This window comes from Camelus bactrianus, chromosome 1 (assembly GCF_048773025.1).
Source record: "Camelus bactrianus isolate YW-2024 breed Bactrian camel chromosome 1, ASM4877302v1, whole genome shotgun sequence".
In the NCBI taxonomy this organism is placed as follows: domain Eukaryota; kingdom Metazoa; phylum Chordata; class Mammalia; order Artiodactyla; family Camelidae; genus Camelus; species Camelus bactrianus.
The window spans coordinates 60837226-60858009 of NC_133539.1; the positions used below are offsets into that span (position 1 = coordinate 60837226).

Consider the following 20784-nt stretch of genomic DNA (forward strand, 5'->3'; position numbering starts at 1 on the left):
CTGATGAGGACAGGGAAGCCCAGAGAGGCACTTAAATTTGCCCAGAGTCACTACTAACCAGTTAGTAGTACAAAGTGGTTGCTACAGAGCTCTAGCCCCAAACTCTGATTGAGGGGCAGAGGGTCTGACTCAGCTTCTTCTGAAGGCCAGGTGAGCTCCCTCATGGGAACAGCCATTTCCTTACCTGGAGGGGTAGAGGAAGAGCTTTTTCTCTTCCACTTGAGGAGGGATGAGGTGCTGGGGACACAGCCACAGATATCCATCAACCAGTGAATGAATGAACAAACTGGTATATTCCAAACAAGAATTACTATTCAGCAATAAAAAAGAATAAACTATTGATACACAAAATCAACATGTATAAAACAGCAAAATAGTTATGCTAATAGAATAAGCCAGACCCCCTCCTAAAAGACATACTGTGTGATTCTATTTATATAAAATTCTAGAAACCTCAAACTAATTTATGTGACACAAAGCAGATCAGTGATATAGTGGATTGAATGGTGACCTCCAAAAATATATTTCCACACCCCAATTCCTGGAAACTGTGAATGCTACTTTACTTAGAAAAAAAAGGGTATTTGCAGATGTAATTAAGGATTTTGAGATGAGAACATGAGAACATCATCCTGGATTATTCTGGTGGGACTTAAATCCAATGCCAAATGTCCTTATAAGAGGACGCCTGGAAAGTGGTTCCCTGGAAATAGGAAAGAGGTGGAAAGAGGAGGGAGGTGGCAAGGAGAGATTACAAAAGGGTAAGAGTAAACTTTTGGGAATAATAAATATTTTCATTATCATGATTGTGATGATGTTTCATGGATGGAAACATATGTCAAAACTTATCAAATTGTATACTTTAAGTCCATTATACATTAACAAAGCTGTTAAAAAGATGAAAAGATCCATGGGTCTAAAACAAGACTCCACTTGGAATATTCTGGCTTTTTCAAAGCAGTCCACATAACACTGATAGGTGGTGCATTCTCAGGAAACTGATCATAAGATGAAACACTATCATATGAAGAATAGCTGAATAACCCCAGAATATTAAAATTAGGAGAACCGATATTCAAGTACATTAGTATGACTATGTACAAGTTAAAACATTCTCATCTTACATGAACTTCATTAGAATCAAAACCAATGATATCAGTTACAGTGAGACAGATTTTGGTTCAAAGAACTTCGTAAAGTCAGTGTTTGTCCACAGATAAGATAGCTGCTGGGGGAGCTAGTTCTTGGGAGACTACCTGTCTAGATATTCCATGTCTCTCTTTGACTTCTTCTGTTGCATCTTTTGTTTTTTTTGTGATCTCTTATCTTCTCCAATTCCTGTTTTTTCCCCTCCTCTTATGTTTTGCTACAGCATGTACTTTAATGGCTTCCATTATATATTAACAAAGCTGTTAAAAAGATGAATTTTTAAAAACTCTTATTAAATTTACTCCCTTGTCTGCCTAAGAGATTCCTGAAGGGAAGGATTTAAAATCAATGTCCTTCTCAAATGAACAGGGCAATAACTCCACTAAGAATAAACTTCCTATTTCTCTCCATTCATGAAACAGACAAAGGCATCACTGTTCTCTAGTTTTATTATTTTTAATCTTCCCAACACATGAACTATAAGTCATTTTGAGATTTTTCAGTGCATTTCACAGCAAAAAATGAACAAGGGAATCATTAAAATGGTTGTACATAAACCAATTATTTTCTTATAATTTACAATTTGTTGAAAAACATTATTGTTTTGCTGTTTTGATCCTATCAACTCCCTTCAATAAAACACAATTTATCAGAGCACAAAGCTTAAACTTCTTGTGATGATGCAACAGATACAGCCACCTACAATGGCTAATGAATAACAGGTCTATGTTACACACACTGATTGGAAGACCACATCAGAAGAAACAGAGTAAGGCACCACTCTTGGAAAATTAAGGTAGCTTGCAGTAACAAGTGTTGAGCACCGTGAGTAGGTGCTCAATAAATACTTGAATGAATGATGAAAGCCATTATTTTCATTGCCAGCAATTCTTCAACCTCAATAAAATACTTATTTAAAAAAAAAAAAAAAAAAAAAACTTTGTACCTGAATACAACTTCCTGGTATCTTTTTTCCTGATATCTTTTTATTTCATACTCTTTCTTCAGCATTTGAATTTCCTTGAAAAGAAAATAAAACCACACCATACATGCACTCAGTCACATATATAACTTCTGAATTACTGACAAATATGAATAGTTGTTTTAAATTTTGAGTGAACGGAGATAAGATAAACCATACTTATCCAGAGAGATAGCACATAATACTGGATATTAATCTACAAGTGGAAAAAAGGTAAGGAAAACAGTAACAGTTTTATTTTTTAATGTTTGCTATGTTCTTTAATGCCTCAGTTATTGAGAAAGGCCAAAATCTCATCACATTGACATGAACACATTTTAAAAAACTGTCTCTCAAGTGTAATATTTAATAAAACTTGGTACTGAAAAATGTTCTGAAATTTTTCAAGTCAATGTTGTTTTCAAGTATATTAAAATGCTCAGAAGAAAAAATTCTCCATGGTTATAACTCTAATCAATTTATAAATATACTTTTTAAAAGAGAGTTCCAACAGAGGTGGATAGCGGATAAGTTCCTCAGACACAGGCACACAGTCTCTTTGAAGGAACAGAATGCCTTGTTACGACAACCTGGTTGATTTTTTTTTAACACTGATTTCAGGCACAATGGCTGAAGCCACTTCTGGGTCATCTTCTTCCTCCTCTTGGTTTGTTGTAAGAGTAGTGAATACTTCAGTTATTGACAGAAAGGAAAGCACAAACTCTGAAAGAGATTTCACTTTTCACTATAAAGAAAGCAGAATCACTGAGTTCTCATTGTTGTGTTTATCTGCTGCCCCCATGCAAAAACAGGGGATTCAAACTTAGCTTTCGGAGCAGGAACTGGATAAAAGATTAATCATCTAATACTTCAGGTGAAAGGTTTGAAGATGCTATTGCTCGCATCACATGAACAGCTTGGTGAGAGGTCCATCGTGCTCCTCCAACACTTTGGTCTGCCACAGTTCTATGGTGCCCTAATCGGTACATTCATGTTTAGTTAGTTTCAGTCTGTGCAATCAGGAAGCAGGTCACTCAGTGCAATGACTCCATTCTGGGAGGGTCTAGGGTAAACTGAGAAGTTCATTTGGTCGAGTCTTAGATAGTGTGCGTCACTCTGCTGGTTGTGTTGTTGGAATTATTTTCCAAAGGGGTTTGTGATAAACCCAGCCATCTCCCTGAAACAAGTGGAAAAATAAATTAAAGAAACATTCCTCTAGTATTTTCAGAATCAGTAAACAAAACTAGGTACAATGTCTTCATTGACATGGAATTCTATCCTCACATTTAAAAATAAGAGTTGTGAAGAAAAAAAAGTCTCTGTGCTTTAAAAAAATAAAAATAAAGTCTCTGTGCTTAAGATATCAAAAAATGTGTGTGGTTCAGCTAGGATTGGGTGAGAAGTTCTGGTCTGGGAAGACCTAGTTTGTGCTCCATGAACATTTCATTTTGCAGAAGTCATCTGTAGCAGTTCTGCCAATTTTGCCAAGATGCTGCAGGTTGAGCCTCATCCACAGAGTGACAGGCAGCAGGTGCAGCACTGGACTAGCTGTTCTGTCCTTCTCAAGTCTCTGAGCACTGTTTTCTAGTTCATGCTGACTTTACCCTATTAGTTTTCCCTGGTTCCTATGAACAGAAGGATACTGAAGGGAGATAAAGTTAGAGTCAGAGAGTGAACTAAAGATAGGAGACGACCAAGTGAAGCAAAAAGAGCTCCAGCAAATGCACGAAGCAGCTCAGTGGGGTGGGAGCTTGGCAGAGCTGAAGTCACAGTAGCTAAGGCTGGAGTTCAGTGTTTATGGGACTAAGGAAATTTAGTCAGATTTGAACCTCTGTCTTAACTGCTATATCACCTTCAATTTATTTACATTTAAAAATATTTTTTAATATATTTACCCTACCTTATTCCAAAAATGACTTAAGGCCAGCAATTGTGTGGCTCATAGGGACAAGACTTCTCTCCTTGACCAAACTTTAAAAGTTAGACTCCTTCGTCTCTCTTCTTGTTTATGTCTCATCCTAGCCCTGCTGAGCCCAGTTTTAGCCAAAAAAATCCCGATAAACCAGTTTAATCAAGAATTCCCTCATCTTTGATCTCCAGTCAAACTCTTTTTCCACCTTTGGTATCTAATCAAGTGCCTCCCTCACCCCCGACCCTTGCCCGACACCACCAAGTTCCTCTTAGTAATTTTCCGTCCACTCCCTCACCCTGCGCGTTGGCTATAGGTTCCCACTTATCCCCACATTCAGAGCTGAGTTTAATCTTTCTCCTCTACTGCAGTGGCACAGTGATTTCTCTTTAACAATAGAAATCATTAGGTTGTTTATTATGTTCAATCACCTAGTTGATAACTCGCAACACAAAAGATGTCACCTAACCACATTACAGAATGCTAGGTTTAGAAGATGTGCCATGTGACCATCTCATGTCACCGATGAAGGGACTGAGGCTCTCTCTCAGAAGTGAAATGAGCTGCCCAACTTCACCCAGGAAGGGGCAGAGTTCATTTCAGTGCACCTTCTCTATATTTACCTACATTTTATATATGAGGAAACTGATGTTAAAAGAGGTAAATAAACTATCCAAGGTAAGAGCTGGGGTTCAAATTTAGCACATCTGACTTTAATATGGTCCACTATACTATAAAAGTCTTCCTGCTTGCATTTACATACATCTTAAGAAATTTTAAATATCCACTTAAAAGGATACAACCAATAGTTCCTGATGGATGTCTATACTCACAAAAGGGAGAGAAGGGAAGATCTAACAAACATCAATGAGAAACGGTCAGGAAAAGGTGAGTATTATCGAATGATACTACAAACACTTTTAAGTTCATCTGTATTTTCTTAGGTTATTCTACCTCCTCTTATACCAAGTGACTATTCTCAACCATCTAACCAAAGCCAACTCCTAACTGATCTGTAATTGGTTTGACAGCAATAACGAATGTACCCCACAAGTGGAAAAGCTCTTGTTACTTATAACAATATTTATGAAAACATCTAATATGCACCCAGCACTCTGCTTAGGACCACAGAGGAGACAAAAATCAACTTTTCAATAACATACGATTCTTCTTAGCAAAGAGCCATACATGATGACAATAGCTCTAAACTTGTTATGAACCTTGGGGTACCGGTTTCAGCTAGCTGCCATCCTCCTCAGCCTCGCGTGTACTCTGCAGTGCTTTTTACAGCACATACCATGGTCCTGTCACACAGGATGTAACTTGGCTGCCCCATAGGCTTAGGCAATTAAAAAAATGACATAAATCTAACCCATCTGTTGCACTACTGTGCCATGGCACACCACATCTTACATCTTGCCACCCAAAGGGGCCCAAATCTGAGTCAGCATCTCCAATCTGCTGTTCCATCAGGCAGTTAGTTGAGACTATCTAGGCTGAAAGAAATTCACTGTTGTATTGGGACAATCGCCGTTATCTTGCCACCACTTTCTGTATCTGTCTATCCAACATTATAAAGTGTGATAAAGGGATTAAGTGGCAGGCTCTTAACAATATTTGTCAAATAAAGAGTAAGTGAGAAGTAGCAGGTTTACATATCATGTTAGCTGGTGCCTATTCTTTAAAATCTTTTAAAATTGGTTGTATTTTTTGCCCACTACAGCTTCATGTTCTCAGCCCCAAGAGGTCTTTTTTTTCTTTTTAATTTTTTAAAATTGAAATACTGTTGATTTACAAAGTTGTGTTAGTTACTGGTGTACAGCATAGTGATTCAGTTATACTTATATATATAGATATATTCTTTTTCATTATAGTTTATTACAAGATATTGAATATAGTTCCCTGTGCTATACAGTAGGACCCTGTCATTTATCTGTTTTATATTGTAGTTGTATCTGTAAATCCCAAACTTCTAATTTATCCCTCCCCATCCTAGAGTTCATTTTTAATGATGTATAGAAATCCTCCCTTAGAAATTTTCCTCTTATAGAATCTGTTCCTGGTATATCTACTTTCTTAGTGAACTTGACATGAAAAAAATCCAAGGTTACCAGATTACAATTTTGCAGAGTTATTACAAAGATTTATCTATTCATACAAAAATGAAGAGTAGTAAAGTGCTTTCCCTTGAATTCCTATCCATAAAAATAGTTGGTATTTATATTAGATACCTGAAGATGGGAAAACTGAAAGCAATGAAACTACTACCATAAACTATGGATTTCTGAAGGTGAGAATTCTACAAAATTCACATTCAAATTATTTTTCCAGATTCTTTCCTGATAGGCCAATATTAAAATTCAATGGGTTTCCTTACACTTGGCTATGGACAAGAAAAACTTTTCTTGGTATCAGCTCTGATGCCTTATTCACCTTACTCTGAATTCTACCACAAAGTAATAAAACCTTTAAATTTAGAAAAGACTTTATAAATCATTTAGTTTTAACTGCAAAACCAGTGAATTAAATTCTCCTATATAAATTGTAGTCTTTTATGTGGGTCTAGTAATTGGGAATACATTACTAAAAAATGTACATTTATTATTCAATTTTTTAAAAATTGTTACATAATTCCTTCTTAAGTTAAGCTCAAAATTTGCTTCCTGACAAATTGGCCTAGCCTGCCTAGGCCTAGCTCAACACTGATTATCTGAAAAGAACTTCTATGCGATAAGCCTATCTATATTTGAAGTAAGGTATAATGAATGGCCCCAATTTTCTGGTTTCCAGGCTAAACACTCCCACTTCATTCTTTTTTCCTTAAACATTGCAAAGATTCTATCCTCTGTGTAGTCAATTAAATTTCTCATGTCTCCCTTAAAATGCAGCCCCTGGAAGCGGACAGAGAGTTTCAGTGTGGTACAAAAGGCAATACATTGTCAATTGCAAATTCTATTACTGTGATTAAAGACTAATGTTAGCATTTTTGTGGCCAATTTAATCCCCTAATCTATTTCATCTGAACTGCTGGTGAACTATTGTACTTCGACAAATTGTGAAAAGTTCATGAAAAAGCTCATGGTTAAGCTGGACTATCTTTAGAAATAATGATGTAGCTGGATTGTCTTCAGAAATAATGATGTATAAGTGGTAACAATTCAAGAAAGCCTGCTAAGCTAATGTAGATAATGAGTTTTAGTCTCAACACATGTAGGACATATACCTCTTTAATAAAATACTTGGTTTTCCAAGGTGTGCCTGTTTCAGTACGATGCCTTTCTTCAGTCCTCTGGCGTTCTTCCAGGGTACGTTTATGCTCTGTGGCCTTATCGATTTCACATTCCCTCAGAGAGTCTGTCACATTTTTCCACAATCGCCTAAAATCAGAAAACCACATATTTTACAAATATTCTTCAAAAAAGATAATTAAATAGAACTGATACCTTCAAAATTAAAGGTAATTTTAATAAATTATGTTTCCTAAATCAGATCTGTAGTTCCAAACCTATGAGTTGTAAGAAAACTGACACTATGTTGCTGATGTTAAGTGTCCAAGATGCTGCTGCTTCTGTTTCTTCTTAAACTAAAAATAATTTATATTTTCCCAAGTCACATAATCAAGATTTTTATTTTTAAGAAACTTAGGAAATAACAAGCAAAAAGGAAAATAAATTTTTAAAAAGCTGAAATAAGAGACCACTTCTGCATCTGGACATAATGAAATAATGGGCACTAGATTTACCCTCCTACCTTTAATCAACCAGGAAACCAAACAAAATATAATGAAACAATGGTTTCAGATACTGAACAAAAGGCAGTGCAGGGCAGTGATCCCTGAGAGCAGATGAGGGGAGTCCTATGAACGCTCCAACTCACTAGATGGAGAGAGTTTACAGGCACAGCACAGGGAGGGGGAAGGTCAACAAACTCCAAGTAAGACAAAACTGCCAATACAATTCTTTGGGAAAAGTACAGTCTATTCAACAAATGGTGTTGGGACAACTGGATAGCTACGTGCAAAGGATGACCTTAGACCCTCACCTCACAATGAAACTTCGAAGAAGATGTAAGAGAAAATCTTTGAGACTTTGGGTTAGGCAAGGATTTCTTAGCTACAACACTAAAACCGTAATCCATAAAAAAAAATCGATAATCTCAAATCATCAGAACAAAAACTTTTTACTAAAAAAAAACACCATTAAGAAAATGAAGAGATGAGCAACAGACTAGGAGAAAATATTTAAGAAACACATCCCCAGGGGAGGGTATAACTCAAGTGGTAGAGCACATGCTTAGCATGCACAAGATTCTGGGTTCAATCCCCAGTACCTCTTCTAAAAATAAATTAAACCTAATTACCTCCTGCTCAAATAAAAAATAATAAAATAATACAATAATAAATAAATAAAATATTTTAAAAAAGAAACACATACCCAATAAAGGTTTTGTGTCCAGAATTTACAAAGAACTCCTATAACACAATAAGACAACAAACAATTCAACAGAAAAATGCGCAAAAGTTATAAGCACATATTTTACCAAAGAAGATATATAAATGGCTAATTAGCACATAAAAACATGCTCAACATCATTAGCCATTAGGGAAATGCAAATTAAAATTACAATGAGGTACTATTCACACCAGCTAAAATGGGTATATTAAGTAAGACAGGCCCAATGTTGATGAAGATGTGGAGAACTGAAACCCTCACATGTTCCTGGCAGGAATGTAAAATGGTGCAGCCATTGTGAAATATAGCTTGGTAGCTTCTTGAAAAGTTACACATAAGACTACCACGCATACCAGCAATTCCATTCCTAGGTACTTTTACCCAAGAGAAATGAAAACACGTCCACTCAAAGATTTGCATGAGAATGTTCATAGCAGTATTCATCATCATCAGTCCAAAACTGGAAATGTCTATTAGTTGGTGAAAGGACAGACAAAATGTGGTATCACACAACAAAATACCATCAGTAACAAAAAGGAATGAACTACTGATACAAGTTATAGCATGAATGAACTTCAAAAACATGCTAAGTGAAAAAATTCAGGCACAAGAGATCACATACTGTATGATTCCATTTGCTGAAATGTCCAAAGTAAATTTACAAAGATGGAAACTAGGTTCCCTGGGACTGGGGGTAGGAATGGGGATTAACTGTAAATAGGCAGGAAGGATCTTATGGGAGGATGGGAAGATTTTAAAATGGAATAATGGTAATAACTGCACCACTAAGGAAAGTTACTAAAAATCACTGAATTGTATACTTGAAACAGGCGAAGGTTGTATTAGTCTGCCTTTCTAATCAGCAATATCAGAATGCCTATTTGCTAATACTTTTTCCCAAAAGAGATACTATTTTAAAAACTAGTCTTATTAATTTGTATTTCTTTGGATTTTAATTATACTGAACAATTTTCATTTTCTACGGGTGAGTTTTTTTCTTTGTGAACTACCTCTTTACGTCTGTCCATTATTTTCACTGGGCTATCCTTGTTAATAACCTGTAAGAGTTTTTATAGTAAGAATAGTAATTTTTTGCCGATTAAATTTTAGTATTTTTGCCCAGTTTACAAATGCATGATTTTTACTAAAATGTGACCAAGTATCATACAATTTCATAGCTGGTAAGGGGTTTAAGAGCATCAGATCAAACCAACACTTTCAATTTACAAATAAGGAAGCTGATGCAAAGTGGTGAAGTCACTTGCCCAGGATGAGAAGTTAGTGAAGACTCTGGTTAAGATAAAAGGTTTTTAAGTCTTTCCTGGATGGATGTGAGGATGATATACCTGGATTCAAATGGGTCCTGCTTCTCCAGAGGTCTTACTCTTTTCTTCGTTACTGCCAATTTAGTCAAGTCCACATACTTTGTCTCCCCATTGCTGTAAGTGAACTCAAGAACGCTATTCCATTCCCCTTGTACTCTGCATACAACAGTGTTGGTGATGTTGTGCTTTACTTCACCTGTAACCCTAGAAGCAGGCAGGAAAAAAGAAAAAGATATGCTCTAATAAATGATATTGCGCTTGTTTGTTGGGGATTCTGAAACCTAACAATGTACTACATGAATTCTGTTTAAATTACACAGCTCACTTCAATTTGTCAGTACCAAAGTCAGACTCCTTGTAAATCCATAATAGCTTCCTAGACAATTTTTTCAAATAATATCAATTTAATTTTAGAAAGAATATTGGGAATCAAATTAGAGACTTAGTTACCATAAATGATCACAAAGTGTGATAATTAAATTGCTACAAACAAAACTAATATAACATTAAAACTAAGCAGGAATATGAAAAATATTAACATTTCTTTTTTATTACAGTCTAAAAATGTTACAGTATAATCTATTCAACTTTTTTTTTAAACTAGTCCTGTTAATTTAAAAGTTTAGAGTCCCTATATTTGAAATTCTGGATATATAAATTCTTTATAAAACCACATAAGCTTAATTTTAAATTAAATATAGAAACCACACAAATCAAAGAGGTAGAAAAATATAAAAGATACATTAAAATTTTTAAAATTCTCTTGACAAAACAGAAAAATAAAAAGAGTACTGGTATATAAAAATTACTGCTGGCAACACAAAACCCTGAGAGAACTCAAAACACTACTGTTGTTGAAAGTTTAATGAATTATCTGGTTGTTTTATCAACAGACAGACAGGAGGCAGCTCAAATGGAAGTTGGAATAGAAACAGGTCTAATTATTTTTAAAGAAGAATTTTATGTTCACTGTAGGACACAAACAACAACAGGGTCAGATTAGACAGAGGTTCAGAACTCAGAGAATAGTGGGCAAATGTTAGTGTCTAGTCAGTGTGCCAGGGATTATGGTTTACCTGGATTCAAAAGGGAATCCAAAGGACCAAAGCCCAGGTTCAGGTGATAGCTCAGGAACCCTAAGTAGCATTTGTCAATTATAAGGCAAGGGCCTGGGAACCAGAAGGACATAGTTGAATTTAGGGAGTCCATAGTTTTTAATCTGGAGAAGTGAATGCTCTACAAATTCAGAGCTCAAGGCAGAAGTGTAGGAGCCAATAAGCAAATGAACCAGTTCTTAGAGACTAAGATGTACAAGGATTTGGAATCCAAGAGCAGACCAAACATCCAAAATAAAGTTAGGCATAACTGTAGCTCACTGGACACAAAGAACACCATGACCTCAAATCTGCTTGATTACAGCAGGGGTGGGAACTCTGGGTTGTACCTCAAAGCATCTGAACTTAATAACTACACTGCTAAGGGTTTTTGCCTGACTGAATGTTTGTGACATCCATGTTTCCTCTCTAATCTCACTTGCCAACATTGTTTCCTTTCCTGAAATCTTATCTCTAACCAAACAGAATATGAAGAGATGACAGTGAACACTTAATCTCTTCCCTCTTCCAACTGCCCAGAACTATATTCTGCAACCTGAGGAACAATAATCCACTTCTCACTTGATCTCTCTTTTACTGCCACAATCTCTCAAGTTATCATTATCTCCTTCACAAGACTTTCCAGTTAAAAAATAACAAGCCCTAAGGTCCCTGTTCATGCATGCTAGGTTACCCCAGGTCCTGGCTGCTTAGAGCAGCCACACAGCAAGAGCATGGTGATGAGAACTGGAGAAGGAACAAGAACTTAACATGCTTAAGTTGCCATCCTACTCATCTCTAAAGTGAGGATAATTGATAACCAATAAGGCATTTACTCTCTTACTTTCTAAAAACTTGACATCAAGTTGGTTTTTTAGATTGTCTAGACCCTGTCTCTATAGCTATCTGGAATACTAGAAAATCATTGGCTATATTAACTTGGCTTCATATACAAAGCTTTTATTTAAAGATTGAAAGTTAAGACTTTAGCTTTGGGTTTTATTGATGTATATATAAGAAATACAACATGAAGGATAATTACATTTTATGCAGAACTACTGAAAAAGACATTGTCTATTGTATCATTTGGTGCCACTGTATAAGGATACTTGCAACAAATCCCTTCAAAATTTAATACCAGGAAAATAGTCTCTCCTGAAAAAGTGATAGGCTTCCTTTATCTGACAATGAGAAGAATGCTCAGTATCATGTTTCTTTTTTTACTTTAGCAAAAGAGTCAGAATTAAATTTTATTTTGAGGTACAGTATTTACCTAATCCCAGCTTCACAGTATTATTGTCCTTTTCCATTACTGTGGCTGTTATAATAACAGACTTTACTGTCTATTATACATGAGTTTTTTCTAAAAGCCTTAGAAATGCTTTCCAAAGATAGGGTCCTAGATTCTAATACTAGACTAAAAGCTTCTTGAAGGCAGAGATAAGAATGCAGAAAAGTATGTTACTTAGTAGTTAGTAAACATAATCTTAATGACATTATACCACTACATATGTATAAACAATCATTATCCTAAAGTGAGGGTAGAAAATGGGATCAGGAGATGGACAAGGGCATGAGGAATAATTAAGTAGGATTGCTTGGCTCCATCAGGGATAGTTGTGGAAAATGAGGGAGTAAGGAAAGACAAGTGGAAGATAATATATTTATGCCAAATGCAGACAGCAGATAATGTGCTGCTTGATTGCAGATAGCAGTAAAACACTAGGCTATGTCTGAGGAGGGAGGCATGGCCACTAATAAAGGCATGAAAGAAGGCCTTAGTTAAAATATTCTACAAAATCAAAGAAGAAAAGATGATAAAATAGGGAAGCCTGTTTCTAATATGAATCTTTTAAATGAGCTATTAGGTGAAACTACTGGTCTTAAGGGAAATCAGAATGGAAAAAAATTAGGAAACTGGAGTCAACCAAAAGTACACTTCCAAATAACAAGAAGATCCAATGCTTGTGGCCTTATGGATAGGTAAAAAGTAAGAAGGGAGAAAAGAAGCCAATTTAAGTAAGAAATTCAAAGACATAAGATGGCAAATACAATGACTGATCATTAACAATTCAAGGATATCTATCTGAAATTTAAGGAGTCTTAAAAAAAAGTCAAAATATGAAAACCAGGTATCAAAAGCCAGTAAGGCTTTTGGAATGCTTGCTTTTGGATGCTCCTTCCCTCTTAGGAAGCCAGTTGTCAGATGGGAGAAGCTCCAGTCATGTGGGAAGGTGCATGTAGTCCTTCTGAATTACAGCGTCAGCTGAGCTCCTAGTCAGCAGGCAGACCTACTGCCTCCCATGTGCGAGCTGCCTTGGGTATCCAGCTGGCTCAAGCCCTTAGATGACTGATACCCCAAACAAGGTCTAACCACAACCACAAGATGCCATGTGAGAATCACCTGGCTGAGCCAAGTCAATCCACAGAACTGTAAAAGTAATAATAAATTGCTGTTTTAAGCACTAAGTTTTAGAGAGGTTTATTCCCAACAGGAGATAACCAGGACTCATTCAAAGTTATCTTAGATGCCCCCTCTATTTCAGGCTGGTTACTTCTTAAAGTCTGTCAATTCTGAATGCCTAACTGGTCTCCCAACTTCTAATATCCCCTCACTCCTCTGCCCCCAATCTAATCTTCACCTGCCATAAGACTGATCTTTTTTAAAGTACAGATTTAAAATCTATCACCTCCAGATACAATACCACTCATGTTATATTCCTGTAAATACTGTACAGCTTGAATCTAAAACAAACAAAAAACAAATGCAAATTGAGATGCATTCAATAAAACTGGCCTGTATTCTTCAAAAATGTCAATGTCATAAATGACAAAGAAAGGCTGAAGAAATACTGTGGATTATAGGAGACTAAAGGGATATAACAATAAAATGAAATGCAAGATGCTAGGTCAGGAGAAAAACATTGCTAATTAGTGGGCCAATTGACAAAAATTTAATATGAATTATATATTAGATAATAGTATTATACCAATGCTACACTTCCTGAATTTGACAACTATTCTGTGATTATGTGAGAGAATTCCTTGTTCTTGGGAAATTCTGACTAGAGTATTTTGGGGTAAAGTGTCATGATGTCTTTAACTGTCAAATGTTTCAGGAATAACAGTAACAACAATGACAATAAAGTATGTGTGTATAGAGAGAAAGATAGATTTTGATAAAACTAATGTAGCAATATATTACCAACTGGTAAATCTAGGCAAAAGAGACATGAGAGTTTTTACAACTCTTCTGTGGGTTTGAAATGATTGCAAAAGAAAAGATGAAAATAGAAAAAGAAAAGCAAAAGAAATAAAATATATCATTAAATGTTTGAAAGCTTAATTGGCTCCCCATTGCCTTCAGAATAGAGATCAAATTCATCAACAAAAAAATGTCACTAAACATAATATGATGGGAATGTTAAGCCTGTCATGGAAGGACACCTGAAGCCCTATCCTTTCAAGTCCCTCCAACTCTTAAAATAGATTCTATACCAGGAAAATTGTGTATATAAAGTAGTTACATAAATGAAAACATTTTTATATAGAAGGGCTGTGAAAACTACATAGGGAGAAGAAAGGCACCATAGAAATGGCCACCTCCCCCAACTGGCCAACCTGCATACTAATCCCGCAGATCTGCTCTCTGGAGCTGCCCCTGGAGATCCAGCCAGCGGTGGGCCTTGGGCTCCTCAGCACATCTCCATTTTGCTTGCTTACTGCTCTGCCTGCCCCCAGCAGGGAACACAGAGTGAGACAGACAACAGCTGAGTTCTTAACAGTGCAGACCCAGGAAGTCCAAGGATGTGCCTATGGGCTTCATCAGGAAGAATGGGTACTGCTGACCATTAGAGAGACTCAAACAGAACTGTGACACTGAAGGCTGCGGCAACCTAGTCTCTATGAGGCATGAGCTCTGGAAACCAGATATGATTTCCCTATTGGGGCAAAGAAGGGCTGTGAAGGGAAGAAAGGATATTTCCAAGGCATAAGTCTAGGAAATGAAGAGAGACTTAAAGACTAAGAGAAAACTTCTATGCAGGATATTTGCAGCAACTATCTAAATGTCATGGCAATGATAAGATATCAGGGGTGAATTCTGATTTTCCACATTAAGGTAGTCCTGGCAATATGATAAATTATAGCTTATATGTATTATTAGAATTTAAGGCACTGGTTCAGGACAAAAATTTGGATATTTTGCATCTAGTAAAAAATTTCACTGAGCTCAAAACTACTCTGTTTTTATAAAGGGACATTTGAAACATAATAAAGACTTACAAATTAATCAGAGGGGCAGGGTATAGCTCAGTGGTAGAGTGCTTGCTTAGCACGCACAGCATGCATGAGGTCCTGGGTTCAGTCCCCAGTACCTCCTCTAAAAATAAATAAATAAGCCTAATTACCTACCCACCCCCCCAAAAAACACACAAAATAAATTTTAAAAATTAATCAGAATAGCTATTATATAGTTGAGCTGTTACAAAAGAAGAAAATTCTGAACATGCAATCAGATAACATTATGTGTACTAGATATGGAATAGGTTTCAACTGAAGACTATCAGAATTCATATATACAAATACAAATGAATGCATGTGGGCAAACCTTTAACAGCTTCTTATTTCCTTCTCAGTAGTGGAGATTTAATATTAGAAAGGAACTCTCTGAATCATAATGAACATGGGAAAGTTTCCACTCATGGCTCAACATCAGCTCAGCGTGTGACAACTCATATGGATAGAATAAATACAGGAAAGCCTGAAAAAGGATTTTATCTCTTAGCCAACCCAAGGAAGTTCACAGAGGAGAGAAACCTTATAATGAAAAATGATGATTTCAAAAAAAGCCCACAGCCATTATTTGCTCATTATAAACATGGGAGAACTCACACTGGAGAAAAACCTTTATTAATCATTCATATCTTAAAAGGCACAAGAGACACAGTAGAGGAAAACTGTATGAAGGCAAACACTGTGAAGTAACTCTCCATAACCTTTCACTCCTTAAACAACATGAAAGAATCCATACCAGAAAAACCTCTATGAATGCTATCAATGTGGGGAAGTCTTTAGTCACTACTTGACTTGGATAACACAAGAGAATTCACACTGGAGAAGGACCCTACAAATGCAGTAATTGTGAACAAGATTTCAGCCAGAGCTCTAACTTAACTGATGTCAGAAAACTTCTAGAGGAAAATACTATTTTTGTAATCAATGTGGACGAGCCTTAAGCTGGAGCTCTGGCCTTAGTGTACAGAAGACAATTCATACTGGGAAGAAATCCTATACACATAATGAATGGGAGCAAGTGCTTCACAGGAGAAAAACTCTTGACGAGCACCAGAGAATTCACAGAGCAGATACAAGTGGAATTCTCAATGTAGTAAACATGCAGAGAGCACACAATAGCTGTTTTCAAACCTCTGAAGGTTATCCTAGAGGAGAAAGGGGGTATCAATCTTATGAAAATCCAAAAATATCAACTCAAGGGTTCATATCGAAGAAGTTAACCAGTAGCAGATCCAAAGATCACTAAGAATAGCTACAATTTGATAAGGTGGACTAGACTATATCTTCAAGAAGAAAGAAACTCACACTTAACTATATTTCCCAAGAAAAATATGCAGTATTTACAGATCACATACTACTTACATAGCACTGCATAGATGTAATGGAAGGCCCAAAACAGTACAGGTCTGTCAAAAGCTTACAGCCACATTGAGGGAAATAAGACAAACAATCAAGATAATAAGTCTGTGTATATTAAAAATGCTTTTATAGATGAGTTCTGTTGGAGTCAAGTAACACACATACACGTTTACATTCGCGCGCGCACACACACAGATACTCTAAGAGTGAAGTTTTAGGGACCAGAAATAATAAAGTCAATTAATCTACTACAACAGAGGCAAGAATATACAATGGAGAAAAGACAGTCTCTTCACCAAGTGGTGTGGGGAAAACTGGACAGCCACATGTCAAACAGTGAGATTAGAACATTCCCTCACACCATATACAAAAATAAACTCAAAATGGTTTAAAGACTTATATGTAAGACTTAAAACCGTACAACTCCTGGAAGAGAACATAGAAGAAACACTCTTTGACATAAATCACTGTAATATTTTATTGGGTAAGTCTCCTAAGCAAAAGAAATAAAAGTAAAAATAAATGAATGGGACTTAATTAAATTTAAAAGCTTTTGCACAGCAAAGGAAACCATCAACCAAATGAAAAGACAACCTACAGAATGCGAGAAAACATTTGCAAATGATATGACCAACAAGCGGTTAATATCTGGAATATACAAACAGCTCGTATAATCCAATATAAGAAAAACAAACCACCCAATCAAAAAATGGGCAGAAGATCTGAATGGACATTTTTCCAAAGAAGACATACAGATGGCTAACAGGCACATGAAAACATGCTCAACATCACCAACCATTAGAATAGTGCAAATCAAAACCACAATGATCACTATCTTGTAGTAACCTATAATGAAAAAGAACATAAAAACGAATATACGTATGTATATGTATGACTGAAACATTATGCTGTACACTAGAAATTGACATCACACTGGAAACTGACTATACTTCAATTAAAACAAAACAAAAAACAATAACAACAACAAAAACCTACAGTGAGATGTCACTTCACACTTGTCAGAATGGCTATCATCAAAAAGTCTACAAATAAATGTTTGCAAGGATGTGGAGAAAAGGCAACATTTGTATACTGTTGGTGGGAATGTAAACTGGTACAGCCACTATGAAAAATAGTATGGAGCTTCCTCAGAAAACTAAAAATAGAACTACCATATGATCTAGCAACTCCATTCCTGGGTATATACCCAGAAAAAATGAAAACACTAATTCAAAAGGATACATGCACTCCAATATTCATAGCAGAACTACTTACAATAGTCAAGACATGGAAGCAACCTAAATGTCCATCAACAGATGATCTGATTAAGAAGATGTGTTATATATAGATAAGCAACAAAAATACACTGTATAGCACAGGGAATTATTGCTATTACCTTGTAATAACCTATAATGGAACATACTCTGCAAAAATACTGAATCACTGTGCCACACACCTGAAACACAATATTGTAAATAAACTACTCCTCAATTCTGAAAAAAAGAAATTCATCAATATCATCAACAATAAAAAGTGCTGGATTTGGAAAATTTATCACTGTAGTTGTTTTCCCCTAAGCATTTTACTCAATTACGTACTTTAAAGTAATGCTTTTACCAATGCAGGAATGTTACGGGGATATAGATTTCAACTCTAATTTCATATAAATAAGGGGAGTCTGGAAATGGAAAGGGTTGCCTCACGCATGGTGAGTTCTGTATCAATAGTGTACCAACACATTGAACAAATCAGTTATCAGGCATGTTGCACAGGGATTTATGCACCTAGCAAATGTTAGACTCGTAAAGCCCCTTCTAATGATAAAGTTTGAATCCTGTGATCAGTATGGTGAAAAGAGTAGGTAGACACACAGATAACAAAGTGTGAACCATAATAACACCTCCTCTTAGGGTAAAAGGTGACTGACAATCTCTAGTGGTTCTGTTTGGGTGATTAGTTTTATTCTGTTTTGTTTTGTTTTGTTTTGTTTTGTTTTTAATTCTCTGCTTCAGTGTCTCGAAATCCATATTTTTAAAGGCCCATTCAATGCCTTGGAGCCAATAAATCTTTCTTTCCACTTCTAAGATTACTGAGTACCAGTGGTCTGGTGAAGAAGTAAAATAGCCATTGCAATTAGAAGCCTCATACATGACTGAAGGCAGCGCATTTTGGTATAAACATGTAAGAAAAATGTTTGGCAATAATAAAGTTAAATTCTCATTCCCTACAACCTAGCAATTCCACCCCTAGGTATCTACCCAACAGAAGTTCATACATATAGTCACCAAAAGTATACAAGTTGATTTGGAGCCATTTCAAATAGTGCCATTTGAAATGACTCCAAATCAACTTGTATACTTTTGTGTGTATGTTATTCTTCAATAAAAACTTTGTAGGAAAAGAAAACTTATCCCTACTTCAAGACAGACAGAATAGACATCAAAGGCTTAAGGAAAGAGCCAGTATCACTTTGAGGATCCTATTAGAAAATGTTTCTTCATGTAGGTGGGTGATCTGGACAAGTGCTGAAGAGACCAACAAGCCACTAAAGGGGTATTATAATAACTAGCCAGTTCCTAGATGGAATTAGCACAAGGCCATCATCCAATATTGGTGCCTAAACACACTGGCCCCCATCATTGTGCTTCCTGAATTATTTCTTACAATTAGATGTATTTTCACCCTAACCTGTAGCAATACTACCTCCCCTGAGGTCTGGATCCAAGTCTGTATTCCTTTAAAGGCAGAAATTGGGCCAGAAACCACATATTCATTTATTGTAAGTTCTAGTTTACAAGAGTAGATAGATGTCACTATTTTTAAAACCAGATCATGATTTCCAGGATGCCTTCAAAGATCAAATATGTTAAACAAAAAGTAAACATGAGTAAAAATCCAACCCCCTTTCACATAAAACTAAGCAGAAAAAGGGTAAGGAGTTATAATATAAGATCAAACTGACAGAATTTAAGAACCAGGTATCAAAATATTCTTACCGGTGCAGTTTGCCACCATAAAAAGGCTTAGTATGAAAAGTGATGCTGGCTGAATACCCAGTTTTTGCACAGTTGACACTGACTTTGCCACCTAGTTCTACCCAAGGAACAGTTAAAATTGACCGGGCATATGCACAAGGTAGAGAAAATGTATACTCTTCTCCATGCTCCAGTAGACTGAGGATACCTGAATGTGAAAACACGAAAGTGGTTAACATTTTTAAAAAAGGGAGAGAGAGAGAGAAAAGAGAGAGAGAGAGAGAGAGAGAGAGAGAGAGAGAGAGAGAGAGAGAGAGAGAGAGAGAGGCAGCTATGAAAAATCTGTATTAGATTTTCTCCTGCCTGGTAAATAAACGTCATAATTTTGCTTAAATTTTCTTTTGGTTTTGGATGAAATTGGCTTCAAGGTTACTTTCATTATGATCTTACTATCCCTTTGGAGATCATGGGACCAGAAAATGTTACAGTGGAAGCAGTTTAAGAGTTCCCTCTAATGCTCCTAAAAACAAAATAAAACCTTGAGATAGAATTTAGGTCCATGCTATACTGTATTATCGTAAGACCTGATCATTAGTTAGTACTAGTAAGTTTTTAAGCAGTTTTTGGAATAACTAAATACCTAATTTATAGAGTCATAGACCTAATCTCAAATGGTTTGATGGGGGAGAAGGGAGAAGTGCTCTTCATTCTATTTTATGCATATTAAAACATAAACCAAAGGCATAATAATTTTGCTTGCCACACTCTGAAATATGTAAGGTGAAGCTACGAGAGAGAAGTGGTAGTTTTCAAATATTATTCTAATGGGGCTCGTTCCATAAACAACATGTAAAAAAGGGAATTACATTAATGAATAATCAATCTATTCTAGATAATTAAGGGACACTAAGGAGACTGAGCTATATTACTAACCTAAACTCATTACCTAGTTTACCATAAAAACAAATACTGAACTGGATACGTGCTACTAGTCTGGATACTTGCGGTATCTCTCTCCTAACGGATGCTCATTAAGAATTATGCTGGGTTTTTTTGGGTGGCGGCTAAATTTTAGTTTTGTAACACTTATGAAGACAGTGTATGATAAACAATTTAATAGAATAAACATGATTTCACATATGCTCCTGGTAAACACACACTTTTTTCCTTTATAAAATAGCTTTCTTAATTATGAAATACTTCAGACAGAAACTAGAGGGCAAAACATCTGTGCATTTAAGATCTAGATTTAACAAATGTTAATG

At 35.9% G+C, this 20784-nt stretch overlaps 1 protein-coding gene across 1 annotated transcript in view; it reads right to left on the reverse strand.

Moving 5' to 3' along the window:
• Positions 1-1580: 1580 nt before the first annotated feature.
• OSBPL11 (oxysterol binding protein like 11) overlaps positions 1581-20784 on the reverse strand; it is a 73376-nt gene continuing 54172 nt past the window's right edge. The window contains exons 10-13 of the mRNA XM_010959356.3: positions 19541-19727; positions 9817-9999; positions 7243-7396; positions 1581-3287 (exon numbers count right to left, since the gene is read on the reverse strand). Coding sequence (XP_010957658.1) covers positions 3222-3287; positions 7243-7396; positions 9817-9999; positions 19541-19727 — 590 coding nt within the window. The 3' untranslated portion in view covers positions 1581-3221. The remainder of the gene's footprint in view (positions 3288-7242; positions 7397-9816; positions 10000-19540; positions 19728-20784) is intronic.